At 42.5% G+C, this 27,534-nt stretch overlaps 4 protein-coding genes across 11 annotated transcripts; all 4 read right to left on the bottom strand.

Annotated features, from left to right (window-relative positions):
* Window positions 1-137: 137 nt before the first annotated feature.
* Window positions 138-5,287, bottom strand: zpax1 (zona pellucida protein AX 1). Its single transcript, XM_035617351.2, has 21 exons — window positions 5,163-5,287; window positions 5,000-5,079; window positions 4,819-4,914; window positions 4,593-4,717; window positions 3,998-4,144; window positions 3,751-3,834; window positions 3,462-3,626; window positions 3,290-3,386; window positions 2,993-3,210; window positions 2,754-2,910; window positions 2,466-2,674; window positions 2,249-2,366; window positions 1,940-2,139; window positions 1,751-1,865; window positions 1,504-1,673; window positions 1,334-1,431; window positions 1,127-1,257; window positions 846-1,035; window positions 542-683; window positions 315-444; window positions 138-238 (listed from the first exon to the last, which is right to left on the bottom strand). The coding sequence occupies exons 1-21, from the start codon at window positions 5,204-5,206 to the stop codon at window positions 156-158; spliced, it is 2,799 nt and encodes a 932-aa protein (XP_035473244.2). The 5' UTR covers window positions 5,207-5,287; the 3' UTR covers window positions 138-155.
* Window positions 5,288-5,703: 416 nt separating this feature from the next.
* On the bottom strand, window positions 5,704-8,126 carry ttc32 (tetratricopeptide repeat domain 32). The gene is made up of 3 exons (XM_035617363.2): window positions 7,942-8,126; window positions 7,598-7,764; window positions 5,704-6,484 (listed from the first exon to the last, which is right to left on the bottom strand). Exons 1-3 carry the CDS (start codon window positions 8,055-8,057, stop codon window positions 6,357-6,359), a joined length of 411 nt encoding a protein of 136 aa, XP_035473256.1. The 5' UTR covers window positions 8,058-8,126; the 3' UTR covers window positions 5,704-6,356.
* A 2,689-nt stretch (window positions 8,127-10,815) lies between these two features.
* On the bottom strand, window positions 10,816-17,904 carry matn3a (matrilin 3a). 5 transcript variants are annotated; one of them, XM_047328751.1, is made up of 7 exons: window positions 16,592-17,904; window positions 15,267-15,776; window positions 13,575-14,150; window positions 12,467-12,592; window positions 12,031-12,129; window positions 11,773-11,842; window positions 10,816-11,632 (listed from the first exon to the last, which is right to left on the bottom strand). In XM_047328751.1, exons 1-6 carry the CDS (start codon window positions 16,755-16,757, stop codon window positions 11,787-11,789), a joined length of 1,533 nt encoding a protein of 510 aa, XP_047184707.1. In that variant the 5' UTR covers window positions 16,758-17,904; the 3' UTR covers window positions 10,816-11,632; window positions 11,773-11,786. The 5 variants fall into 5 exon arrangements, with proteins under 5 accessions (XP_047184707.1, XP_047184706.1, XP_047184709.1 ...); XM_047328750.1 differs by having other exon boundaries at window positions 10,816-11,629; XM_047328753.1 differs by lacking the exon at window positions 13,575-14,150 and having other exon boundaries at window positions 10,816-11,629.
* A 134-nt stretch (window positions 17,905-18,038) lies between these two features.
* On the bottom strand, window positions 18,039-25,480 carry laptm4a (lysosomal protein transmembrane 4 alpha). Of its 4 annotated transcripts, none has more exons than XM_035617360.2 (8): window positions 25,302-25,480; window positions 22,699-22,819; window positions 22,542-22,562; window positions 21,316-21,392; window positions 20,232-20,354; window positions 19,863-19,958; window positions 19,447-19,545; window positions 18,039-19,023 (listed from the first exon to the last, which is right to left on the bottom strand). In XM_035617360.2, the coding sequence occupies exons 2-8, from the start codon at window positions 22,802-22,804 to the stop codon at window positions 18,949-18,951; spliced, it is 597 nt and encodes a 198-aa protein (XP_035473253.1). In that variant the 5' UTR covers window positions 22,805-22,819; window positions 25,302-25,480; the 3' UTR covers window positions 18,039-18,948. The 4 variants fall into 4 exon arrangements, with proteins under 4 accessions (XP_035473253.1, XP_035473251.1, XP_035473254.1 ...); XM_035617358.2 differs by lacking the exon at window positions 25,302-25,480 and adding an exon at window positions 24,842-25,293; XM_035617361.2 differs by lacking the exon at window positions 25,302-25,480 and adding an exon at window positions 24,678-24,812.
* Between the last annotated feature and the right edge of the window lie 2,054 nt (window positions 25,481-27,534).

The following is a 27,534-nucleotide window of genomic DNA, read 5'->3' as shown; positions in this document are numbered from 1 at the left end:
GACTGATGCATTAGAAACCTTTCTAGGCAACTGCTCTTGAAAATAAAATAATGCGTTCATGAGTTATTGGCTGTAATGTAAGTTGACTTTAAAAGCTTTAACACAGGAGTCTTAAGCGCTGAAACCAAACTGGGTAATATTGTTTTAAGAAACATTTATTCAGAGGTTTGCATGTTCAGTAGAACAATGGGTCCAGAGGAGATCTGCCTTTGTTTGCTCAAGTCTGTGCTTCTTCGTTCTGGAGAAGAAACACAAGTTAAGATTCAGTTTTTTCTAAATGAAGTTTCCATCAATACATGTAGACACACCCTTACCCCTTTTAACTCCTTTCATCCCTTGATATCTGGAATCACTGGTGCCAGCAGGATTCACACACTGGCCTCTGCAGGAACCTTCCGCTTGGCTGTTTGAGTCACAAACCACTGCATCACAGTGGACATAAATCTGTGGTGGGGACAGACAAGGGTTGACATGGTGGTTACATGCATCTGTGCTGTTGTCAGTCTAGGCAATCATTTGGATGTTACCAATATTATTTTACCTCTTCTTTCAGAACATCTTCACCTTTGGTGAAGGTGAACATCTTCATGGAGAAGCGTTTGAGGTGGGATGGGATGGCAACTCTGCTGTCGCTCACAACAGGGGGGAAGATGGTCACATATCTGTCATCGTTGTTCTCACAGCTGTGAAATATACATTTCATGTAGTAAAGCATTTTTAGACCAAAGAAGTTAGAATAGTCTTCATGAAAAACCAATTAGTCAAGAGACTAAAAGGATATTTCAATCTCAGTATAATTTTCTTCGATGCAGGTCCTTAGTTTAGTGAAAATATTTAACTATTACCAGTCCACAATTATGTCCCAACTGGGCAGAGATGTCCTGTCTTCATGAAGAGTGGCCCAACAGTTCTCCAAGGTGAGTGCCAACTGGGGATCAGTGGAGTGCATCAGCTCCACCTCAAAAAACAGGGGCTGTCTCAGATAGCTCACTACTGGATAATCTTCTGCTTGGTAGTAGTATTCATATGATGAATCTGGAGAAAGAGTTTAATAAAAAGAAAAAAAAACTTTAGTGTCAATTTTATCCCAAGGGTGGTCCCATTTAAAAATCAATATCAGTCATACCGTCGGCCAGCCTCATTTGTACCATCAGATGTCCTGATCCAATCTCGGCTGCAGGTTCTTTGCTTATTGTTCCAGGGTTGTAGGAAAACGTCTGAGTGTCATTGACCACATAGTAGCAGGAAACCTTTTGCCTACAGACAGACATGATTGGAGAAATTAAATCTCAAGAAATTTAAGTTCCATATCATTAGAAGACTGGACTCTTACCTATAATCGGGATCGACTGGTGAGGTGTATGCCACTCCTTTCTTGTTGTTGTAATACAGGCCAATCTCATTTTCATACAGCATGTAGTTGTCAAAAAACTACAGAAAGGATTAAAGATTAATAATGTAGGCACTTTTAAATTTCTAAAAGTGAAGTTGGTAGTACCTTACCATTCTAGTGGTCCCACAGGAATCAACGCTGAAAGAAAACTGAGCAAAGCGATCATTGCTAAAAACTGGTTTGCAGGATTGGTCCTTCAGAGTCAGCATGCTCGGAACAAGATTGGGCACCGATTCCACCTTCACAGCCATTGCGGTCATTGTTCCATTTGGGTGGCACTCTGGAGGAAAGACAACGTGTCAGTAAGTAGTTTTATAGCCAAACAGTAGAAAAATACTTGAACAGCCATCATCTTACCAGTTGCCTTCAAGGGGAAACTGCAGGCCAGATAGAGATCACTAAGCACCCAGTTGTTGTTTGGATCCCACAGTAGAATGTCTAGTCTGGCTCTGATTGAATCAGAGGTCATTAGCTGCAAGACGGAAGGTGAAAGTTATCCCCTGCAGGAGGAGTCAAGTCAGTTCGCAGGACATTTACTGAACCCACCTCGTATGCTGCGTCCGTGGCCGTGTACGGCACCACAAGGCTGAAGTGTGTGTCATTGACTTTGGTGTTGTAGATCTCACCCAGGTCAGGGGTTAGCTGCTGATACCCAACCAAGGTCTGGAAATCAGGGCCTCGATTCCCATATTTCACACTGATGTAAAAGACGTTCTGGTCGCAGGTGCCAGTGATGGTCGGTAGCACTGGAGAAAGAAAAAGCAAAAAATTATTTAGATGTAGGGCCGTAAAATTTCACATTCATTTGAAAAAGCCATGAGCATATAGGTTTTCAAGTGACAATCAAGGTCTCACCAACATCCTGCAGAGATGCCTGTAAATCCACAGAGTGGGCAAATGCAGTCTCTTCTGGCAGAAGAACAAACCCAAAGACCAGAGGGAGGAAGTAGACGGTAACCAAGGGTTCCGGATTCTGTAGAATTAGGGAAAAAAAAAAAAAACCTTAGTTGCGGCCACAGGACACATACGCTGTATGAGCGACATATTGCAAACGATACGTCATTTCACATACATGTTTCAGGACAACGTTGGCATCAAAGGGCACTTTTAGGGAGAAGCTTTTTGTTCCATTGGGGAAGCGATGCTCCTGGACAGCAAAGCCTCCAGCATTGCACTCCTCAACAGTGAGAACCACGGTGGAAAAGGTGATGTTCTTGAGCTCTACGTCATGAAGAAAGGTTCCCAAGTGAACACTGAACATCCTGTTCTCTGGGACAGTATCTGAGGAACAGAGTGGCAATGTTATACCTGTCCCCACAAGCTTTGAGTTCCAGTATTCTCAACCAAAATTGAGACTAACCATCTTTGACATGTGGCGGTCTGGGCATCAGAGGGGTGGTAATCGGGAACAAAACCTTGTATCTGGTTTCATCTTGGGTATCATCTGCCTTCCACAGCACCTCAAGCATGGGCTCCACACTGTACGTGATGTGGTACTGGTAATCTGGGGCATGGCTCTGCAATTATTCATGGAATTTTAATAAAATATGAAAATGGACTGGTGACGAGTCTTGCATAGTAAATTCATACACTCCCAACCTTGTAGTAACCATCAGGTGAGCCCACTGGGATCTCGATGACGATGTGAAAATCTGTGACAGATAGTGTGTACCCTCGTGCGGTCATCTGAGATTTATCCAGCCTCTGCCCGTTGATGCCCATGAGCATTTCTAGGGTTTTAAAGGTGCCATCTACCAAAGGTGTCACACGGCGAGGTACGTACCAGGAAATCACATCCTCGGTAAAGAGGACGCCACCTGTTGATAAAACAAATTTGTTTACTAAAGAGGACAAAATATTTAAAAAAATGAATAGCACAGATTTCACGAGACCGACCTGTGGGACAAGCAGCTGCCAAGTTCACAACACTCAAACCGTGAGGTGCCTTGTAGTAAGCGCTCACCCGGAAAACCTCCATGGGGATCCCAGCCACCTTGGAGGAGTGTAAAATGTCATTAATGAGAAGCTAAGATGAACAAACAGATGAGAAGGGATGGCGTTGGCTTACTTCCTCAGAGTAAGTCTCTGCCATATTGTACGGGCTTCGCATAACCAGACGGGCTGAAGTAGTCATGGCAGTGTAACCGGCTTGTCTCGCCTCTGCCAGCACCATCGGAACCGGTTCTGGGGTGAAAAACGTCATTTTCCAGATACCATGTGCTTCACCTGATTCCTAGGAAAAGAAAAATAAAAGAAACGGGATCATATCCTTCCAATTTGTGTTGGCATCACTTCCGTTTGAAGGGGGATGCCAATTTGTGCAGACAAATTGAAAGTATATCTTTAAAGCAACATACACCAGGGATGGCGTTGGCGTCGTCTTTATCATCCTGAGCCTGCCCCTTAGATTGAGCAGCAGGTGTGGCCATGTGGTGTGACACCTGAGAGAAAAGCCAGATTTACTCATTTTCACAGGTCACTGTGGGACATAACCTTAATTTTCCAGGAGACTTAACTGAAACACTACTTGCCTTAACCCCCACCCCAAATCATCCAATTAACAGCTCTTTCGAAGACTACAACCATCAATGTATAGCAACCTACTTCCATGTAGTTCCTGTCACACAGAATCTCTCTGGTGGCCCACCGAGAGTAGCTGCATGTCTGAGACACGTCGTGACTCGCCACCTTTGATGGACTCTGATGGTTGAACAGCCGGAGTCTCAAACCAACGTTAAATGTTGTATCTTCCTATGAATTGACCCAAAAAAAAAAAAAAGGCATGAAGGACGGCAAGAAATTCAATGACATCTGTAAATTAATTACTTGTGCAGTTTCTTTGGAGTCAGCATCGGCTTTACTGCTTTTGTCAAAAAACAAATAGCTAATCTTTGGGTTTAGGATGAAACAATTTTAAGACCTCACTTTGGACAATTGGCTGATGCATTGACGGACGTGATCAGAGGCAATCCTGGCACTCTACATTTCTCATCTTAAAGGGAAATTTACTTTGAAACCTATATAAAGATAGTAAGTAGGTTTTTTGCAAGTCTTTGGGAAAGCACAAAATTGAAGATCTACTTTCATAATCACACTAAAAGACTAATTTAATCATTTGATATTAGTCCCCTCAGGAAATCTCTAGGTAATATATATATATAGACTATCAAGTTCATAGTTAACAGGGGGAAAAAAATACTTTGTTGTCCACATAGCAGCCCATCAGAGAGGTGTAGATTCTGGTGTTGCCCCATGGGTCAGACTCCATGCTGTATCCACACTGAGCAGCCAGGCTGGGTGTCAACACAATGTGCTGGGTGCCATCTGGAGTAAAAGAGGCAAAAGAAAAACACAACAGGGATCATAATAACATATTGACTGCCAAGGCCAGCCGCTCATCTTTATCATGGAGGTTCTATACTCACTGATGGCTTCCACCTCGAGCTGGCTCCCCACTGCCAGAGCCTTGTCCAACAACAGCCTCATCAGATTACCCGCACAATCTGACTGTAAACCACTGCCTGTGTAAAAAGGAGAGGCAGGTCAGGTCGAGCATATCTGCTGATTCAGGTGAAATAAAACATTTAAAAAGGGATTTAATCTTACTTGACTGCAAATTGAGCTTGGTGTTTGGCCTCGACTGACCCAAGGTGATCACTGCAGCCACCATGAAGCCCCATAACACACTTGAACAACAAAAAAGCACATCAGTTAGATACGACTGCAGGAGGCTGCAAGCTGTCACTAAAAAGAAAGAGAATAAACTTACACGTCCTCAAGCGTCCTCATGTTTCTCCGCACGCAGGTGAACATAACAAAATAAAAGGAGACAAACCAGTATGAAAGCTTGGCACTGACACCCCATGCAAACCCCTCAACAAGAAACCAACTCTGAAGTGGCCAGATGACTGAGTGAGCCTCCACCGGCTCTTTTATACCCCACTCATCACGGTGCACAGGTGAGACTCATCAGTGATCACACACCTGAGGCACACTCAAGTGGGTGCGTTCGATATTCACGCCTCTTTGGAGAAGTGGGTGGGAGGAAAAGATCAGCGTGCATCAGCACGGGTGTAGCACTGGGGGGGGAGAGAGACAGACTACCTGGATGGAATTAAATGTTTTTTTTGTTTGTAATTAATGTCATAACATGTACAAATATTGGCTGAATACATTGGTTGAGAGACTGAACTATGTATTATTATTTATTTTTTTTAATAGTGGAGGTTCTCTGAGGGCCCCTCAAGAAAGTAAAGTCTGGGTCCCTTTGGAGAGATGGGTGAGGAAAAAATCAGCATGCATCAGTAGTGTCCAGTAAAAATAATTTATTGCTCACTGTTTATATTCAATACAAATTTACATGTTTTTGACAGCATAAATATATATTCCTAATTCTTTTAAATCATATGCCAACTCGTGGGAAATCCTCAAATGTGGCTGAGCTTCAATTTGAGACACAAAAAAACCTGTTTTTTTTCCCCTTTGCAGCTTATGTCTGTTCATGGTCACAAACATGCTCCTGGTGTCTTCGAGTGGGGGCACTAACATTTATTACAGACAGTAAAAAGCCCAGGTCTATCATTTCTCTGAGTGTGCAGCCTCGGTCGATTTGTCTGCACTTTCCATTCACAGACTTATACAATGATGTGCTTTCATTTATGAGGTCGTTACATTTGTTTTCCAGCTGAAAGAGTCTTGAGACGGTGCACGGGGAAAAAAAGGAATCAAAAATGCCCTGCTGAACAAAATTAAAATCCATATTAGCGTCGTGCATGACCCAGTGTGTGTTGCAACTTACTCCGATTTTCAGCTGTGCTTTTGTTTGTGCAGTGAGACACCTATTAAAACATCTCAATGACATCTTACAACAAAAGAAATACAATTCACAGACGATGGCTGAGAGTGCATTGTGTTTAAGCACCTAGTACATGTATAAAATATGAACTCTGTATTTTTTTTTAGGTCAGTATCCCCTGTTTATCTTCTGCTGCTGGTCCACAAGTGTCTGTTGCAGGCTCACTTTGGCATCTTCAAATTCTGGGTTGAGCTTTAATGCTTGCTGGAAGTCACTCTTGGCTTCATTGAAAAAACCTATAAGAAAGCAAAAATAAATATATACATTATAGATATACGTGTATGGAAATGTAATGCACCGCCACACTGGCTTGTTAAGATTCAGCGGTTTCATTATCTTGACTTGAGGGCTGGCAAGCATCTGGATTAGTGAATGCACGGCTCCATCTAGTGTCCTGATGAAGAACAAAACCTACAGCATCATACCTGATAACGTTGTGATCATACTGTACATGGTGGTTGATGAAAAATGAAGAACATGGTTATTGGTTGGCAGCTGGTTTAGTGTGCGAGCAGCTACAAATGTTCAGAAACACAACTAGGTGTATTTTTAAAGTAAAAATGTGCAAAAGGATTTAGCAGGAATCTGGGGTCTTTTAATCCCGATCACACTTGTGTTTTCAATTCCATGAAACATGCGCCTTTTATATTCACTGCTAAACTCAGTGTCAAGATTAAGAAGGCCACAGTTAATTTGACATGTTTGATAGTAAATTTCTACAGAAGTTATCACATCCTGGTCTTTCAGACACTGATCATCCACTGTTCTTCTTTCAGATACTCAGTACAAGCTGCTTCTTTTAGCTCCACTGCAATGAAATTACTACACACACGTTTTTGAGGAACCTGTGCATCTGTTTGCAAAGTGCTTTAACAGTGTCTCAGATTCAAAAACGCGTTCGAACCGTCCAAGTCCCCTCTGACAATTTGATATAGATTTAAATGAGGAAAACAGAACTTACTGAACACATTTGCATATGGCAAAAAAAATATTTTGAAGTGTAAGGAAGTGTCAATTGGCATTGCCAACCTTCAGTTGGGTTGACATCTGGTGAATGTGAAGCTAAAAGTTTATGATTCACATAATTTTTATTGGGATCAGACTCATAAAAATATGTACTCATAGGGGGGAAAAAACATTTGTCACGTTATCTGATCTTTTAACACACCGTAAACTTTAATATTTTAATAGTTAATAGTAATAGCATGAAAAAGGGGGGGGTATATATCATACATTTATTTTGAAAGCCCCAGGCGGAAGTAGTTCATTTTATGTCGGGCGTATTGATGTTACACGTTCATCGTTAATAATATTACCGCTACCTCTAACAATACAGAGCCTGTTCTTACCCAGTCTGTAGCGGATGAGCCCTCTGTTGTAGAGGGGAACTTCAGACTGACAGTCCGCCTGCACTGCGGAGGAATAATCCTCCACCGCTTCTTGAAAATCCACCCGGAAGTACTTTATCTGCCCGCGGTTGTTGTAGGCAGTGGCCAAATGACGCGCTTCACACACTCTGTGAAAAACACGACACATTACAATGACAAAGAAGATACAGAGAGAGAGAGAGTCGTGTTATTAATGCTGCCAAACGGTGAGTGAAAACCAAGTCACGGGTAATAGACTGTTAGTAACACCCCTACGAAGCTAAGGAACTAGCTAAGTTAGCTAATTTCCCTGCTCTACAACAGACCTGGACTGTAAACAGGAAGAGATGAACTGCGTGTACAGCTCCTCTGCCTGTTTGAAGTTCTTCTGTTCAAACTCAGAGTTGGCATGTTCAAGTATTTGGTAGTTGTCTTCCTCCATGAGCAGCAGGTTTGCTTGTCGTTTTATTTATTTTTCTTCCAAACACGGAAGTGACGCCACGGCAAGATAACGTCCAATCATGTTTTAGTGCGTTAGAAAGTAGGCGGGCCTTAGCCAGGAACACTGTGACCTACAGATATGTATCTTTATAAGGTAAAAGATGATCGACAGTGACTGAAATCTCTTTTTTTTTATGAGGCATAACATAATTTCCAACTTTTACCTCAAATAAACACATGTATTTGATTTTACTTACCTGCTAAAATGCACTGTTACCATATATCTTTAACTCAATTCACTGTGTAATAAACATTTTTTTTACTAATTACACCTACTTCCTGTTATCCTTATTATAATTCATAATTTTTTAAAAAGTTTTTGATTAATTCATCATCTCCGCTATGCTTGAACTTTTTTGTTAAATACCACATTTTTATCTACAGTTTTTTTTCTTGATTTGATTTTTTTTGCAACTTCCAATATTCTTTGTTTATGTGTTTTTTGTATTTACTGTCTACTTTTATTTTATGTCAGTATGTGTGTATTCTATTTCAATATGAATTGATTAAGTTTATTTATTTATGTCTGTTTAGTGAAAATTTCTTTCAGGATGAATAAACTTCCATCTTCCACCTTTATACATTTTTATAATTAATTGAGATGATTAAATGTTTACATCGGAACCTCCAAGATTATCCCCCTGATAAATGTCCCAGAATAACAGAAAACTAAACTAATTACTGATGTTCAAAATGAATATTTAAACAGCAGGTGGCAGACTTGACTTAGAACACATTAAAACCAAGGAACTGGGCATGTGTACAGACTCTGAGATCCCTATTAGAAATAATAGAGGAACAATGAATCTTAAGTCATACTATGCACAACATAAGCAGAAAAATGTACACACAATTACTGTTTGGAATATTATATTGATAATGTAACGATGGAGATGTTTTTCAACTGAGGGAAACAGTCACAAACATCTGTTGCAACAGTCACAGTGGAGTGGACAGTGTGGACACTTGTTGTAGTAAAATAAAAACACAACAAGGAGGCCAACCCATAAACAAACTGGTGAGAAATTCTCAGACCATCTCCTGGGTGAAGAAGTCAACTCTCCCGGTGACACCCTAAGTATAAGCAGAGGTCGGCCGGGAGCCGTGCACTTCCCCTTTTTTTCGCCCCATTTATCTCCAGACTGTGAGGACGAGTTGAAACGGATCAAACAGAGACCAAGTTTGACCCAGAGGAAGAGGACGGCTGTTGACACTGTGGAGAAAATGGCAATAACATACAACCTGGGAAACGTAGGTTAACTACTGACCATTACACCACAATAACTTACAGTGAGGTTCATTTTTTTAGTTGAATTGAACATTCTAACTAAAATATCCAAATATGACCCTGAGAAATCCCAAGTATGAACAAAGCAAAGCGCCTAAAAAAATTTTGGGATATTGTTGAAGACTGAAATTTATCCTCAAATTCTTCAACTTCAACAGGGACACATTGCACCAGACTTCTTTTTTCTTCTCCCACTTCTCGAAGGTGTGCGAGTCCCATTCATCTTCCTCCTTCACTGAAACGGCGGTGGGCTCGCCTCTCTGGCCGCCCCTGTGTGTGTGTGTGTGTGTGTGGGGGAACCATGAAAGCCACCGAAATATAGCAAACAAACATAAAACAGCTGTCAGGTTAAAGGAAGGAGGGAGAGGATCCAACCCAGACAAGAGGTAAACGTTGGCGTGTTGACTCTCTACCTCACACACTCATTGCAGACAGAGAACCTCTGTTGTCAGTGCTGTTTCAGGCAAACCGGCCAAGTCGTTCCAGAGGAAACACGATGACCCCTGCCTGTTTGCTTTTTGGCATCGCTGAGGGTTTTTAAAAAAAGGCGTGACGGTGATAACCGGATCCAAAAAGAGATGGTGCTGTGGGAAAGTTGTTAAAATAATGAAATCAACAGCTTAATCATGGGCACATATAGCAATTTATTCTAGATGTATTGTATTTTTCCCATTGATTTTTGAATTAAGGTGTTTCTGTGTAAAAAAAAAAAAAAAGGTCAGAGGTCACGACATGATTTCCCCCTGACCCCAAATATAAAAGCTTTTTTATTTTTTTCTGCTTTTGAGAGGTCAGGGTGAATTATGGCACATTGTTAATAGAAATGTCAGCGCTGCGCCATAATATTTACCTTTCCATATTGACACAGAAATACAGACATGTCACAGAAATTTACAGTTATATAACAGAGACTGATATAATGCCTCTTTCATTTCTACAGAAACATATTTCAGATTCTTTCACATGATTTATAGCTCCTGCTGATTCCTGGTCTTTAATGAGATTTACTGCAGATGCTTGTCTCAAGTTTTCTCTAAAGATTCATTCTCTGACTTTTCATACAATGTTATTTTTTAATTTTATTGAGGGGAATTTATCAGGGGAAATTGACTCAAATGATCCAAACTTATCTTTACTCAAAATATTGGATTCCAAATAATAAAGATTTAAATGTTTATATTGTTTGTTAGAAGTTTATGTATGACACAGTTTTTTGTGTGTTACTTGAAGTGTTCGTGAAAACAAACCACTTATTTTATATTATTTATTGTCAACATTTTTAAGCAATAGCCATTTATTGTGTTTACTTTTTATCTCGCTTTGCCTCGCTATGTTATCGATTTCGCTTAGTGATTCTCTCAAATAGATTAAGATCATTTTCACAGGCCCAATGGATTCACAAGAAAAGATGTTTGGTATTTTAATTTATCTCTTTTCTTTTATTTAACTGATGTCAGTTTATATAATGCACAAGACTTTGAAACAATTGAAAACTTTAAGTTGAACAAACTTAATTCATTTGTGTTATCGATTGAAGATGGTAAGCGATTTAATTTTTTCAGTATGTGTACTCGCACACATAACACTGACAGTATTCCTCTCTAGTAAATTTATCTTAAAGACAAAGACGTTCACACCAAACTCACTGCATGATTGTTTTACTGTCCAAGTTGTCTGTTTAATTATATTTATACTCATCATCTTATTGCATTCATAAACATGTATATAAATGTTCCAACCGAGTACATAACAAAGAAAACATGCAAAATGATACCTAATGTAAGAAAGTATTCGCCTTGGAGGATACAGTCAAGTCATTTTTCTATTAAATTTGAATCACTACTTGAATCCAAGTAGACATTTTAACAACTAACTACTATGTACAATATGCACACAAGACAAAATAAAACATACATGATACAGTACATGATAGACAATAAAAATAATACACACTTTCTGTGGTCATTTAGCATCACAGCATGTTCATATTGGTGTTACGAGAAAAAAAAAAGTATATGTTGCTTCTACAGCAGTTTCAATACATTGCATTAATTGTTCTATAAAAATCCCAGAGCAGCTGTAGATATTGTTGCTTGACAGTCCACAGCAGTCGGTTACTGGGAGGGATAGCGGTTTATGAATCACAACTTCACTCGATCTGTGGTCGGAGTCGTCACGGGGCGGTGGACGTCAGGAAGCAGATGTTGGACTCGTCCTCGGCTCTGCTGCTGACAGGAAACAAACCAGTTAGCTGCCTTTGCACAACGTAAATAAACAAGGGGGTCAAAAAGGGGTGGGTGGTGTTGTTTTTATTTAAAAAATGTTTTTTACTATCAATAATCCCAGAGAATAAGACGTCAAGTCTTACCGCTGTGTCCAGCCTCAAGCACGGCCGACCATGTTCTCCAGACGCTCGATTCTGCCCGACACATCGGCCAGTGAGCTCAGTCAAGGAAACTCACTTGCAAACACACTTCGTACGGGGGACGAATGAGAAATGGTGACCATGTAGCTCCCTTTAGAAAATATACACCACACACTGTTGAATCATATTCCAATAACACCAGCAGGTAGAAGGAACCGCTAGCAATAAAGCGTCTTCCACCTGAAACGACACAAAGGATATGCTTGGCTGTGAGCTGCTGGACGGCCGCCTGCGTCTGCTTCTGGAAAGCCAGTCTGGCTTCACATTTGCAGGGATCCTCCACCACCTCCACCTTCACCTCTTTTAGCCGGCAGGAAGACAAATTTCACATCAGTTTAACAGATCATGAAGAGAGAGGGGGGGACCCACACATACAATACCACCCACTCTTCTTTTTCCAACTAGGATGCCGAGGCCGAAACGGACACAAACCCATGCACGTACTGTCCAGAGAGAATCTGCCGTTACCCAACAAGTGAATGGTGGCATCAGGGATTACGCACTAGTTGGTTGTGATTTGTTCCAGAGGCCACAGACATACTGAATATCGCTCCTGAAGCTTTGCACATATAACTTCAACTCTTGTGCTGCATAAAGAAAAAAGCAAAACAAACAACTCTTTACAGGATGCTCTTACGTTTCAGGGCACACGTCTTCTTGTCCGCATTCAAGATGTAGCCATTCCGGCACTTGCAGTGATAGGAGGCGTTGCTGTTGACACAAATGTGTTCGCACTCATGTCCCGTGGTGCAGGGGTCCAGACCTGGAACGAGCCGGGGGTTAGGATGGCAGCATGGGAGCAGCTTCGTGTGCTGGCCGCCAGTTGATGTTTATCTGTATGTCTTTCTAATGTAGGACGGCGTGCTGACAAATGTAGTCAAAATGTAAATATTTGTGATGTTTGCAGGTTTCTCTAAAGTGTTTGTACTTGACCACTTGTCACTTGTGGTGGAAAAACTGGTCCATTTCATACACGTTCACCACATCTCAGCCGAGGCCGTTTGAAGAGCTTATAGGTTCACTGTACAACAGTTACGATATTTACCGCACATGGACACATGATTTCATAAAACGAGGAGACAAAAAACAAACATCAGACAGTGACACAAAAGTTAACAGCAGAATCTCATTTCTCAAAACCGCTGAATTTACAGTATAAAATAAAGTCTGTTTTTCTGCGAATGGAAAATAAGATTCAGAAAATTCCTTACAGTTACTGAAAATTGTTAAAATTATTTTTACCTAACCAAAGGATTGCATGCAGACATTTCACAGAAGGAATAAAGTCAATCATGTTTATAAATGTATTTCAGTTCTCTTCTTGTGTTAATCTAGGTAAAGTGAGTAAACTGTACATTCAAATCATTTCAAATAAACATGAGTAAATTCAAAGCAATCCATACTGATGCTTTGATGGTAAAACAAACTACTTATGATCATCATATACACATATATATATATATATTTTTTTGCTTTAAAAAACAAAGCTGAAAGTTTAGGGCTGAATGACCCCAAGACTTTGCACGGGTTTATCTTTACAAGCAGGTTCTAGTGCTGACATCTGCAGCCCATGTGGGGGTTGAGCGCATCTGTTGATTTCAAAGTTTATGAATCTACAATAACATTGTAAATGACCCACAAAGTGAAACAAAACCCCATGGAGACTGTAGGTGCCCCCTTTACAGGAAACTAGAACCAGGGTTAATGGTGGGGAAAGGTCTCGCCCGGGCCCCTCTTTGTCCTACCGCACAGCGTCTCCCTGAACTTGGAGGTGAGCTTCTCGATGACACCGTACGTCTCCACGTAGAACACGTGGTCATCCAGGGGGACGCTGGCCATCAGCTGCAGGGAGCGCATGTCGGCGCGGTCCACCCCGACGGCGTAGATCTCGATGCCCGAGGCCCGGGCCGCGGCCGACACCTCCTCCACCTGGTCCTGAGGCCTCCCGTCTGTCACAATGATGGCCACCTTGGCGATGTTCCTGGAGCGAGGCCGGGCTCCCGACTGCTCGGTGAAGGCCTCGGTCACCGCGGTCTTGATGGCGAGGCCGGTCATGGTGCCAGCCGCCAGGGGCTCGATGCGGGAGATGGCTTTCTTCATGTCGGGTTTGTTGAAGTGGTCCCCGAGCAGGAACTCAAGCTTGACGGTGCTGGCGTAGTTGACGACCGCCACCCTGGTGGCGTCCGAGCCCACGCCCAGGGTGTCGACCATGTCGGCCAGGAAGATCTTGACCTTCTCAAACTCACCGGGACGCACGCTGCGGGAGCTGTCGATGATGAAGACCAGGTCCAGGTGGCGGCTCTTGCACGGAGAGTCTGTCTCTGGTGATCAACCAAACCACGGCAGGATTAAGTCCATTTCACACTCACAGCCCAGTTCATCATTGTGACAGAAACATTCGAGGCTTGTCGGATGAACTTTCACAGTGAGTCAATCAACAGAAGAACAGACGACCTTGCATGATGCACAACACACGTTCCCGTGGAAACAAGAGGACATTTTTGTGCATCACTGCGGCAGCAACATTAAGGTTTCTGGTGAAATGATATAGTATACAATAAGATATACTACGCATCATTTCAGCCTTTCAACAGTCCATTGAAGATTTCACGTTGACATTATCCTTTCATGAATGAAGAGGACGCTTGATGCCCACACATAAAAAGTGACATCACACCTTGAAGATGGACACAGTGTTAGGAGGCCCTGCCTATCCGATCACTTACACGTACAGTTTATTAGACTATGTGTCTGTAGCTAAACATCATCGCTCTGCCGTCCCTCGCCGGGGCTGTTCCGGGGGCTTTCCTGGTGTTGTGTGCACGTCTGGCGGAGACAAGTCTGCTGCGTTCGTCGCGTGTTGACGGCAAATGGCAAAGTTCGCGTCTGAAGACAGCTTTAGCGACAAGGAAACATAAAAGTACAAAAGCGACATTTCCAGATGAAGTGTTCACTAAGCTGTTTTCAGACACAAACTCCCCCAAAAAATGGGTCCGGACTTTCCCCCCGAGTTCGCCGTTCACCCGCAGAACGCAGCAGGAGGTCGGGTGAGGTCAGACGCGTCGACAACAGCAGGACAATTTCCAGAAGCTTTCAGGCGAGGGGCTGGCGCCTGCTGGGTACTCATGACACGACTCCGCTTGCTGTGAAGCTTCCGGAGATTTTCTGGACAATTTGCGTTGTCACATTTACAGCCCACCCGGGAAATTTTCAGGAAAATGTCTGGACTTGGTTTTGATCCCCTCGTCTAACTTGTGACAAGCAAGAGAATCAGTGAGATTTATTCCTTGTTAAATTAAATGACATGCGCTTTTTCAAGTGGCTCTTGTCTTGTTTCCGTCCCGGAGCAAAGTGAAACTTACAAGATCTGACCTGGACAAGCATGGGGGAGCATTTTGTTTTGTGTTGGGAAGCAAACCTGACTGGTCATATTCTACCTGTCTCCACAGGACTGACGGTGGTGATGAGGCCGCTTTGGGTACTGACCGGTAGCGTCACAGGAGCGCTGGTCTCCGCCGGCGGCACCGTGGTCACCGCCACCGGCATGGTGGTTGTCGGCGGTGCCGCTGTGGTCGCTGGCGGAGTTGGGAGCAGTGTTGGCTCTGGCAGCGATGGGACGGCGGTAGGGAGGTGAACCACAGCTGTTGTTGGCACCGAGGGCTCTGACCTCGTTGGGCACGGACCTTTGAATTTGTATGGAAACGGGCCTTTGACCCATTGGTGAGGATGGTGAACTACAGGTGGAGATAGACCCTTGTATGCGTGGTGCATATGCGGCGCCACCGGCCCTGAGAACCGGTGGTGATAGGGCGGCACGGGGACCGAGTGTCTGTGGTAAGTCACCGGCGGAGGAAGAGGAACAGGTTGATACACTACCGGTGGAGGGATCCTCGGCGGCTGGTAGTGGTAGTGATACCCTCCTCTATACGTGTAATCACTTCTGTGAACTACAGGGGTCACCAGAAAGGAAAAGTGATGGAGAACATTAGTAGGTTGAAAGGCGACAAACAAACCAGGAGGGATGTGTAAGTTGACACAAAAAGAAATTCTAAAATAAAATAAAGTTGCAATGAAACCACATGTGATTAGTCAAAGCATGAGTGTGCGTTCAGCCACCTGGGTGGTTTCAATTGTTCTGTACAGTGAAACCCCCCCCCCCCCCCCCAGTCAAGAATCTATAGATATCATGCACGTTGTTCTTGAAAAAAGTATAAAAATGTTGCTGTTGGTTAGATTAAATTACTGAAAGATGAAATATCTCATCATACTAACCTTTAATATTTAATCTTCAACATTCAGATGTAACGGATTTAAACAAGAACAACTGAGACTTCAACAGTTATGATGTGCCTAGACAGAATTGGCGAAATATGAGCGAGTACATTTATTCAAGTACAGTTCTGAGGTAGTTTCTCTTTACTTTAGCTCGTCCACGTTATGTCCCTTTATTTATTTTTTTTCAGAAGTCACAAGCCAAAAAACCCTGGTTTCATTTTAAGCAGGGTACCGAAACTTAAAGAAAAACTTTAAAATACCTTTCAAAATAAAATCTCAATTAAAGAAAAATAAGAGCCAGAGATATTGACCGATAAAATGAGAGGAGTAAAAAAAAGCCGGATTCATCTCTGAAATGTGGTGGAGAGAAAGTAAAGTACTATTATCTGTACTTGAGTAAATGCACCTTGATTCCTTGGGATTTCTTGCCCTTGATTAACTATAGACAGAGCACCAAGTATTTTAGATGCTTCAGTTAAAAACTCACTTGCTGGATTCAGGGTCCTGAGCGGGGGTCGACCATTGCTTCTGGTCTGAGCGAAGCTCTGTGCTGCCAAGAGCTGAGGATCCCCGGCACCGAGGTGGTACGTGCCCAGCACGTCGGACAGCAGCAGGGAGGCGCAGCACAGCAGGCCCCAGGGGGAAGACTTCATCGTGTCTGCAGGCAAAGGAGCTCCTCCGGTGGTCCGTCCTGTGTCCGCTCTCTCTCTGTGGCTCTCAGCTCTGTGGGGGTCTGACCGCCTCCAGCATATGAGCAGCTCCGGAGGGCAACGCGTCAACTGTCTCTGCCCAATCCCGAGGTGGGACCTGACCTGCAGGTCACGGCAAACAACGGTATGAGGAGGACGGTATGCAAAAACCACACAGATGATCACAGTCCGGGAGCTTTATAGAACTGCCACTTAAAGATGTTAAGAAATTCTGACGCCCCCCCCCCAAAAAAACATTCCTTGGATATTTCATTTTGCTCCCCATGTTTTGTAATATAGTTTACCATACGATAATACATTGTGACATTTTTTTTTAAATATATGCATTCTTTTGTTTACTTGTTCACAATATAATCATGTATGAGCTGAAATGAAAACAACATTTTTTAAGTTTTGTCAGCAGGGCTTACATTTATGTCAACTCAAAGAATCAGAGTCAGTGGAACAAACTAGAATTATACCACCAACACTTAAACTGCTCCAGAAAATTAGAGTGCTCTCAAAACAAGTTATTACTTCAATAATACATTTTAGAGTTAAGTTAAATTCATGGGAATGAGTTAATCCAACTTTTTACAAGTTTAAGTTGTTAACTTACTTCTTTTATTAAGATGTGCTGTTAGGTTTTAAAGTGTGGTTATGAAATAATTCTCCAAATAAGCTAAGCCTGTATTTATTTGGCATGTTGTTGGCCAAATTGTAGTTACATTTAAATATATGGGGCTAAAAACAAATACCCTCACATGCGAAGGTTTTCAATTTCAGAATTTATCATGTCATAGGTTTTTACTATTAGATTTAATAAATGAGGATTTGGCCTCATAAGGGGCAAGAGGTTGGAGCAGTTGGTTGGATCCTGAGGCAGGGCGGGATTTGGTGAAAAGTTGGCAACACACCCGTTGAAATAAAAACAAACTTATTTAGCGCTTTAAACATTGTACAAACACCCGGTAGTAACCTTTCATTCACTAACAGCTTTTATTAGCAACAATGAATAGGCCCAGATGTTTGCAAGTATAAGAATAAAAAGAATAAAAAGTTGAGCAAAAGTTAAAAACTAAATAAAATCTATTTTATAATTTTGATATTAATAATAGATTAGGACCAGAGTATTTAAAAAAAGAGCAAAATTAAATGGATTACGATCTTAAAACTTAGAACATCACAAGCTGAATTATCAATTTCTTCAGCGTATATTAACAAAAAGTCAAATGGAGATAGAAATGTTCTGAAATGTTTATTGAAGTCAAATGTATTTCCATTAGGACTAAATCATATAATACCAGTAAAGTAATGGGGGAGGTGTTTGATAAGCATGCAACTACTAATGTTCACAACACCAGCGGTTTGCTCCGGGTGAGAAAAGGCGAGAGAGAAGCAGAGACGTCCAAACGCCGTCGTTTCTGTCCCTCTCTCCTTCACACTCGTCTGGAAAACTATTCACCAGCTCTGCTCACACATCGGGGCGGAGGGGTGATGAAAACGTCAGGGGCGGGGCGGGGAGGTGAACTGAACCACAGCAAAGCTAAATAAATAACGGACAAAAGAGCGCTACAGACTTCACTCAAGACTGCGATGGAATCGTCTTGATATTAACAATTAGGGGGTAAAGGCAACACAATTCAACAATAAGAGCTATAATAAGTGGATTGTCATAATATATATTTTTTTTACACTTCATATATCAATCTATAGGTAGAATGATGCTGGATTGATGAGAGAATTTCAAGCACTTGAATTTTCACACGTATCCCTTTTGCTAAGACATTTTTTTAAAAGGCCAGCTTGTTGTTCCATTCCTTTTTTTTCCTCTCTATCGTCACATTCAGTCATTCATTTCACACAGATCTCAATCGCTCCAGTCATCTTCATCCTCCTCCTCTCACAACCTCCATAGACACTCTACGGCAACACAGCGGGCTGGCGGGGGGCTGAACAAAGCGTCTTCAGTGGCTTCACGCGTTCACAGCAGGTCAGAGGAGGGGACGAGGGGGTAATGGTGCTCAGAAATGTTCGTGAAGGTATGTAGGAATGCATATGATGGGTGTGTGTGCGCGTGTGCATACATATATATATATTTGAGTGTGTGTGTGTGTGTGTGTGTGTGTATTGTTTTGGCAACTTGTGCTGGTGTTTAAGCGGGCATATAAGGGGGAGGTGGTTCCTTCTCTGGCATCTTCATTGCCATCTCGTAAGTGGGCAGGATGTACTGGAGGAAAAAGAAAAACATGAGCCAGTGATTAAAAGGTTTAACTGATAAAAGGAAGCCAGGACGCAAACTGATCATAAGTTTGTGTTGGCGCAAAAAAATGTACTAATTTACTGCAGCTAGATGATAAAACAATCTCCATCCAACAATAATGATGATAAACCCATGTTTTTTTCTTATAATACATTTTTATCTCCTTTAAAATCTGTTATTTGGAAATGATGGTTTATTCTTATTTTTTTTTTTAACAATTTTTCACCTCTGACATGGTAAATTCAAGGATTTTTCCTCATTTGGCCGCTTAAGATTGTCAGTGTGTGGACGGCACGCCACCTGCTGGCTTTGTTAAGGCATTACACATGCCTGAATCTGTGCAGAAGCGTGAGACAGACGATCATAACGGTCGATCAGAGGGGGTCGTACCTGGGGAGGGGTCTCAAACGCAGGGTAGACGGCGATCTCTGGCATGTTCCTGTTGTTGATGTACTTGTAGCAGTTCCACACACAGTTGATCAGGTACGCCTGCAGAGGAGAGATGTTTTGTTTTTCGATATTTGGAGCTGAATCATTAATCAATCAGTAAACGGCTTCAATTCTTAAATTCGCTAAACCACAATGCTTTACTTTGTCCATTTCTATGAGTTAAAAGATCAGAAAACTTATAAATTGGACAACGCCAGTTTTGTCTGATGAACAGAAACGTTTCCTCTCTTGAATTCACTACTTTACTGAACTCGCAGGCGGGAATTTAACATGCGTTTTCTCATCTCTTCTTACATTAGTTTGTGTTGGGAGACTGAATAAACCGGGTTTAACAGGTGAACAATTATTAGTTTCACCTTGAGGATGATGAGGAAGGCGAAGAAGATGAGTACAAAGAGCAGCAGGCAGCTGGAGTCCAGAGAGAGGAGGTTATCCTTGTACGGGAAATCGGGCTGAGGATGAAAACAGACAGTACAACAGACAGTGTCAGATAATCGATACGACCAATATAAACTTATTCAACTCACATCAACGCTGTCACTGAAAACTAAATTGATCTCAATGTGCAGGTGGGAATTTATTTATTTATTTTACACTTTGAATAACTTTTGAGGAAAACTAAGAGCACTCTGTTATAAAAAACAGTGTATTCTGCTATGTTGTCAGAAATGTGAAACATGTAAGTGAGTCTGAAGACGTGTGGACTGCTGGGTCTCGGGTCTTACCAGCTGGTCCAGGTAGTCCTTGATCCTGGGCAGGTAGGTGAGAGAGCTGACGGCCACCAGGCAGCTCAGAGCGAAGTCAAACAGCTGGTAGCAGAAAAACGGGATGAGCCATCCGTCACGATGCTGAAGGAACCCGAAAACACAAAGGGAGGAAGAAAATGACTCAGTTTTGAGATTAAGAGAGAAGAAAGGACCATTTTTTCTTTTTTTTCAACCTTATGTCTTAAACATTCTCGGGTTGGTTTTTATTATATTTACACGTCTTGCAGCTGAGGATCAACTTTTCTTAGTTTAAAATGTCCAATTTGATCTTTTTTGGTTTGAAAACATGTTTTACTGCTTTTCAGGGTTAGGGTTAGGGCTGCATCTTTACATGTGGTTTGGGCTGAATGCAAACAGCCTATAGGTACAGGGAGAGCCCACATTGTGAATGTGTATATCAGCCAAAGAGTAACATACACACGGAGACGGTTGAAAATAAGCAAAATTGGTCCTTTTACTCACTGCCACTTCACAGGAAACTCTTCTACAGGCATTCTGGGTTGATTTGTCTTGACAAATAAAGAAAAACTACTTTATTTAGCCAGGAGGTGGATATATCTTTTGGGATTTATGACGACGGTTCAAACGTAGACAGGTAAATTCACTAGGACACTACACCGACAGCAGTGCTGCATGGGAGTCTCGTCGGGGCGCGACACCTGCGTGTGTCATATTTCAACTATGCAGTCACCCTGACTAGCAGCTTAACGCAGGTCCATGTGGAAGGGCTATCAAACCTGTCAGTCGTGATGACATCAGGCAGGCCTGTGAGGTGGAGATGACAAGCAGTGAGAACATAACATCGTGCACTAAACCTCCAACGCTACATGATTTCTTTCAACACCCAGCTAAATTATACTGTTTACAAAAACAGCAGAGGGTGCTTTGTTTTTTTTCCTGTTGCATCTTACTGGTGCTAGTATTATATAACTTGAAGGCAACGCCTGCATGTGTGGGGTTTACATATTTGCATGAGAAACCATGACATGTTGTAAAAAGAGAATTAAAAAAAAAGGAAAACTTCTCTACAGTGCACACTTACAGTAATGGCTCCATACACCATCATGGCGCTGATGGTGAGCATCAGCAGAGAGATTGCGAACCCAACACAGGCATTCTCTGTATGGGACAAAGTGACAACAAACACAATTACAAAACTTTCTTTTTAGCTTGAACGTTTAGAGTAGTGTGGATGAATCGATATTTGCCTATGCGCTTTGAGGCAGCCGTGATTTGCGTACAGTCCAAGTGAACAGTCTCCAGGGCAGCTCGCTTTCCAGCCAACCCCGAATTCAAAAGCAAACTCTGGGAAGCATTAAGCCTCTCATGAAACTCAGACTGAGGTAATTAAAAAGGCATTTAATATCCTCTTTTGCCTCCATCACTCTCACGTCTCTCGTTTCCTAAAACTGTTCTGCCTGTTGCGCTGCAGAGAACAGGCAACAATGCGGATGAGACACAATTCTGTGTTGCTCAGTAGCTCAACAACTGGATCAAGCTTCACTTCTAGCCAGGAGTAACAACAACATTGTCTCTGCAGGCTGTGGACGTCCTCCACTGATCTGTGTGCTGGCGTGAGCCTGCTGCGGGAAGGTCAACCCACTGCGGTTTCCTTTCTTAATTACCGTTTGAGAAAAAAACGAAGATGCCAACCAACAAAACAACCCCAAGCTAGAGAGAAAGGAACCCCAACAGTCCTTCCAGCCTTCTCTCACACACTCACACACTCGCGCACACACACTCGCCCACACACACTCGCGCAGACACACACTCACTCGCGCACGCACACACTCGCGCACGCACACACTCGCGCACGCACACACTCGCGCACGCACACACGCGCGCACACGCGCGCACACACACACACACACACACACACACACACACACACACACACACACACACACACACACACACACACACACACACACACACACACACACACACACACACACACACACACACACACACACACACACACACACACCGCCGTCTCCATGAGTAGTTTTGTTTAGCAGTCAGTCAGTGGGGAGTTGTTGTGCTTTCCCTTGGATGATGAGTCACATGTTCAGTCTCGGCATAACAGCCGCCCAAGAGTTAGTGAGAGAAAAAGCAGCTGCAGACCGGAAAATCCAGCGAAGAAAAAAATTGTTTTTAAATGGGCAATTCACCGGGGCCACCATAACAGAATGAGCTGTGTTTAATTAATATTTCAATAATCAATTTAATCGTTTGCTCTATAAAAAATATCAGTATATATTTAAAAACCTGAGGGTTTGGTGGTTCGATCTGCCTCCGTGGGATAAAAAAACAGCGCAGTGTGAATGTGACGTGTACTTGCAGTGTAATCATGTGACAAAGTGAATAAATTATAATTATTTTTATGATGAAGTTTATTTGCTCTTACGCGGTTCTCAGAGCTTACCAGACATCCTGTTGGAGGCAAAGTAATGGTCGATGACCTCATATTGCAAGTCGATGGTGGGCACGTTCTCCGGGTGGGTCACAGCTATGGTCAGCAGGATGCCCATCAACAGGTTGACTACCTGAGCAGAGGGAGGAGGGTTTTAATAAAAAGGACTCTAGCAGTAGTTCTGCATGTCTTCGCACATCAACAACAAATTGAGTGTCTTTTATATAATTAACATTTTCACAACATGGAAAAGAATGTTAATTAGATTGAATACCTTCCTCTTCCAAGCAGCTACAGCTTTCAATTCATGTCAATATTGTGTGGCAGTCTACTTGTATGGACATGCATGACACTGGCAATACAACAGTACAACAATGTGTCACCCTTTTTGTATAGTATAGAATAGAATAGACAACTGTTAAATTCTAAATACAGTAAAAAAAGGAAAAGAGCTTAGAATTAAGTGAAACCAACGTTGACCTGAACGAGAGAAAATGAAACTTTACCTCTATGAGAATAGGAAAATGTGTGACATATAAAAGATAATGTGGCGAACAAACCTGGACCGGAAGTGAAATGAAACTTTTCTTTTCGAGAAGTGAAAGCACAGATGCCCTCAAAGGACGACGATGGCATGAGACAAGTCAACAAGGTCAGCATGCATAGTATTCAGCCAAGTCACAACAGCTGCAAAAAGATGTCCGAGGAGGGACTTGAGCACAGAGAGGTGTCGCGTAGACGTGGGCACGACAGGCTGTTTGTGTCAATCGGTTTATACATTCAGACAACTTCAAGACGCAAATGCCCAGATACACTTTTCTTGTGCGATTAAGTTCCAGCTCATTTAGGTGGAGACATTACAAACACTGTGAGAAGACCTGTTGCACGCCAGTGGCAAAAAAGAGAGTTTTCATTCACACAGTCCAAACCAGTGCAGGCCGACGCAGACTTATCAGGAAGTAGCTTGTCTGCCTTTGGGGCCAAAATGAATCTGTGACATTATCCACCAGCCAATCGTGTTCCGTTTTCTTAGCAGCTGTCTGAACAACCTTTGAAGGCTTGACGGCCTTATCAGATGATCATTAGTGAGGGACGGCACTTCTGATGATTAAAAAAGAAAAAGGGAACCAAAAACGACAAAGTCATGTGAGGGTTTTCGGAAATTCGCATCGCCGCGTCTGCAACTCAAACTTGTCCAACTATTATCTCAAAGATCGTTGGGCCTTTTATTCTTTCATAATTTTAGCAGCAAACCAGCGCTTGAGCACAGAAGAAAAGATCTCCACAATCTTAATTTCTATTCTAAAGTTACCAGCCATGCCCAGACTGTAGGATCTTTACTTCTATGATGAGTCAATCTTGTTAATCTCGTTGCCTTTGTTTTTAATGGTAACAGTGCCAACAAGCTGGAACGTGTAGAATGGTGTTCTGTCACAGTCCGGCCGGTGAAAAATAAGAAAGTTTGACGTCAGGAATTGAAACAGAAACATCTGTTGTGCTGATGTGGGGAAATGAAAAGCAGATGCGTCCAGCTGTGAGTTCACAGACAATGTGAAATACACTTCCCCGTTTTTAACCTGCACATCTCAATGACTACACTCAGGGAATATATTATTATATTGCAGTATGCGTCTTGTGCAAAGGAATACTCTGGACCTTTTGTTTTGTTTTTGTTTTTTTGGACCAAACTTCCTTCTGTTATGATTCGACAACCTTCGCGTTAGCAAGTTAGCCTTGTGTCGGCTAGCTAGTGTGCTATTCGTGCCAAATGCCACTCTTCTTCTTCTTCTTCTTCTTTAACCGTCGGGTCCCGCGGATCCTCGACGGTCGTCAGTGATCGGTTTAATAACCTCCGTTTCAGAGGGTTGCCACAGTTCCGACGGAGGCATGCATCCAGAACCCAGGACGCTAGCGTGCTAATGCTAACGCTAGCGTCCTAATTCCCGTTAACTCGGCGCAAAACGACGGTTAGAAAATAAACCGTGACTGACCTCGCACGATTACTTTCAGCGCGTCGCTCGAGTTATAAACGCGGCCGCGTGTCGTGGTCGACACCCGCCGCGCGACTTGTGCCGCTTTACCCAACTCGACGCAACTGGCTGCCAATGCTAGCGCCAACTAGCATGCTAGCGCCTGCATCGACCATTTTACGTACCATGTACCATGTACCCAGGATGATGGTCCCCGTCCGGACGTGGCAACATCCGCAACACCTGGTGGTGTACAGCCGGTCGCGACTGGGCTTGAAGTGATGCATGTCCTCCACGAGAGTCGGCAGAAACATCGGGAGAGTCGCTGGTCGAGAAAGCGAAGGAAGGGAAGAACAAAACAAACAAAAAAGATTCTCGGCACGGTGACAGGGGAACGCGAGCGAAACACGGCAGGAACGCCCACCACTTGCACGTCCACCCCGAGGAGCCGCGCGACGCCGCGGATAGAAAACAAGCGCTCCTGCTGTGGAGCGGGAGGGGCGGGGACAAGAGCTGTGTGGAGCTGCGATGCAGGAGCGGAGGTCGCAGTAACTTCGGGTTTCACTCATACAGTCTATGGTTTAACTCGGGGTTTTCGTTCCTACGAAGCTGGTTCTCCTCTTACCGGGGCTGTGAACCGCTCACCTGAAGTTCGAGAAGGGAGATCAAAGCCAGTCACCAGTCCAACTACTGACCAATCAGATCGGCCTGGAACCAAGCCACGACGAGATGAGTCGAGACCATAAAACATTTTTATTCGGAGCAAAAGAAAAAGGGGGAAACAGGACAAAAAGGCAAATGTACGAAGATTGAAGATTATTCCAAGTGTGACGGAAATTACTCATCCCAAAAACCAGTGCGACTGCCTCGCCTACGACCTCTAACCAATCAGAGACGTCGATGGTACACTGTAGGATTGTGGGTAGTGTAGTAATTCTCGTATACACTCAATATTTGCACATAAATCATAAAAGACATTGAGGATTAAAACAGTTATAAACGAATTTATTAACAGTAATACAATATAAAAATGGTAATATTATTTCATGGCACATACAGTACAGAGACAACATCACTGTGCTACATTGCAGCAGCCGATCATCATCACCTAATCAAATTATATTTGATATAAATTAGTATAATACAAACACTTCGAAATGAGTTTCCCCATATATCATGAGTTAATTAGCTAAACTGATGTTTCCCTCTAAAACGCAGTGGGTCATACAGTATTGGTAGTACAACTGGTGCTGCAGCAGGATCACAGAAATACTAGTCCTTCCTTATTCGTCCTGCATGCAGGTTTGAAAGGCAAGAGATTTCAACAGGTGTCTTCGTAGAAACATTAACATTAACATTCATCATAACATTAACATTGTTCATAACTTAACGATGGCCCTGTTCTATTCAAAAGTCCCAGGAAGCCAGACAGTGAGACAGAAAACACAAAGTCAGGACCCCAAACCTCAAGCAGCTACATGGAATATTTATCATTATCAATTATTTTATTATGTACACCTGTACTGTTTCCTAACCTCAAAATGTCTTCTGTGAAGAAGATTTATCAAGCATTTCCTCGGGGCCAATAAGGCAAAAATAATGGAAACCCACTGTGGGGTTATGCAGTGGATAAGTACAGGTTAGTGATCATTATCCTGGCAGACTATTCCCTGCATCTAATTTCCACAACAACAAAAAATTAATATTAGAAAAACATAATATTCCTTAAAACACAGAGGAAATGACCTCAACGGTAGCTACATGGCCCTGGGTAAGAATGAGGCAATTATAAAGCTCTGTAAAATATACACTACATGAAAGTCATCAAGACAATTCTTCTTTTCAATAAATTAATCGTCAATGAACACAGAAACATTTGCATTAAATACAAGAAGAGCTGTCATCCCTCGTACACGCCCACTCTGTCTGTCGAACGTCTGAGGAAAGAATGCATTTGCAGTATAGCTCCAATGGAAGGGGATCATCAACATTGGTGACACAGTTTCAGTGTGGACAGTTAAACATCTTCTTCCATGCGAGTCTGCTGGGCCTGAATGTATCCTCCATCAACTTTGTTGCGCCACTTGAAGATTATTATTGCCACGATAATTGCACCCAGTATAATTCCCGTAACTCCTCCTGCAATAATAGCTGCGAAGATAAAAAATCACTGGGTTTGAATGACCAGGAACCTAAAAACCGGATCAGCTAAATGGAATGCAGCCGTCATTCATTGTTATTTTCACCTGCGCTTTTCCTACTGTGACATTTCAAGATGTCTGCCAAGAAAAAGGACTTACAGACTAACAGAGTGTATCATTTTGTCAAACATAGTGCGAACTACCTGAAACGATTTGTTTGTTCTCCAAGAAGCTCTTGCTGTTTGACAGAATAACGTATCCTGATCCAAATTCTCCTGCAGGCCACACTGTACCGTCAAAGGTCCGCTCTTTGCTGTTGGGGTGATCCATAATGTTTGTAACTTCATCTGCAAACAGGGAGCAAGGATCATATTTAAGTTTGGATATAACAATGAGATAAATCTAAAATTGGATCTTGATATATGTTCTGTAGAAAAAAATAAATGTTTTATAGTCATTGGACATGGCACCAAGGATTACCTTGCTCGGGCCAATCCCCTGAACCGTCGTCAGAAGTGCCCAGGTCATAGCCTGATCCTTCCGTGTCTTCAGGGAGGGCAGAAATCTGGTTTAAAATAAAGTTATTTAAAATCAAGAAGGAATTCTACACAACAGCACCATTGTGTTCCTTCCTCCTCCATTGTTGGACATATGAAAAACAGACAAGAGGTGGAGGAAGCTTAATGAGGTACTTTCTTTGAGAGGACAATAAAGAGATGAATCATGTCCTAGATACA

Source organism: Scophthalmus maximus, chromosome 18 (genome assembly GCF_022379125.1).
Source record: "Scophthalmus maximus strain ysfricsl-2021 chromosome 18, ASM2237912v1, whole genome shotgun sequence".
Classification (NCBI taxonomy): Eukaryota; Metazoa; Chordata; class Actinopteri; order Pleuronectiformes; family Scophthalmidae; genus Scophthalmus; species Scophthalmus maximus.
Note: the sequence above shows the minus strand (reverse complement) of the source record. Positions and strands in the feature narration are given on the sequence as shown.

Coding starts and splice junctions, on each gene's coding strand:
- laptm4a (XM_035617358.2), bottom strand. CDS start 25,225: ATGAGTGAAACCCGAAGTTACTGCGACCTCCGCTCCTGCATCGCAGCT. Junction 22,820..24,841: donor TCCTGGGTACATGGTACATG/GTACGTAAAATG, acceptor CCCTCTGCTCAG/GTAGTCAACCTGTTGATGGG. Junction 19,024..19,446: donor CGTTTGAGACCCCTCCCCAG/GTACGACCCCCT, acceptor TTTTTCCTCCAG/TACATCCTGCCCACTTACGA.
- ttc32 (XM_035617363.2), bottom strand. CDS start 8,057: ATGGAGGAAGACAACTACCAAATACTTGAACATGCCAACTCTGAGTTT. Junction 7,765..7,941: donor TCTTCCTGTTTACAGTCCAG/GTCTGTTGTAGA, acceptor TGTTTTTCACAG/AGTGTGTGAAGCGCGTCATT. Junction 6,485..7,597: donor GCTCATCCGCTACAGACTGG/GTAAGAACAGGC, acceptor GCTTTCTTATAG/GTTTTTTCAATGAAGCCAAG.
- zpax1 (XM_035617351.2), bottom strand. CDS start 5,206: ATGTTCACCTGCGTGCGGAGAAACATGAGGACGCTTGAGGACGT. Junction 1,866..1,939: donor CCACGGACGCAGCATACGAG/GTGGGTTCAGTA, acceptor TCCGTCTTGCAG/CTAATGACCTCTGATTCAAT. Junction 445..541: donor AAGATGTTCTGAAAGAAGAG/GTAAAATAATAT, acceptor TCCCCACCACAG/ATTTATGTCCACTGTGATGC.
- matn3a (XM_047328751.1), bottom strand. CDS start 16,757: ATGAAGTCTTCCCCCTGGGGCCTGCTGTGCTGCGCCTCCCTGCTGCTG. Junction 14,151..15,266: donor CGTCAGTCCTGTGGAGACAG/GTAGAATATGAC, acceptor GTTGATCACCAG/AGACAGACTCTCCGTGCAAG. Junction 12,593..13,574: donor GTTCAGGGAGACGCTGTGCG/GTAGGACAAAGA, acceptor GGCTCGTTCCAG/GTCTGGACCCCTGCACCACG.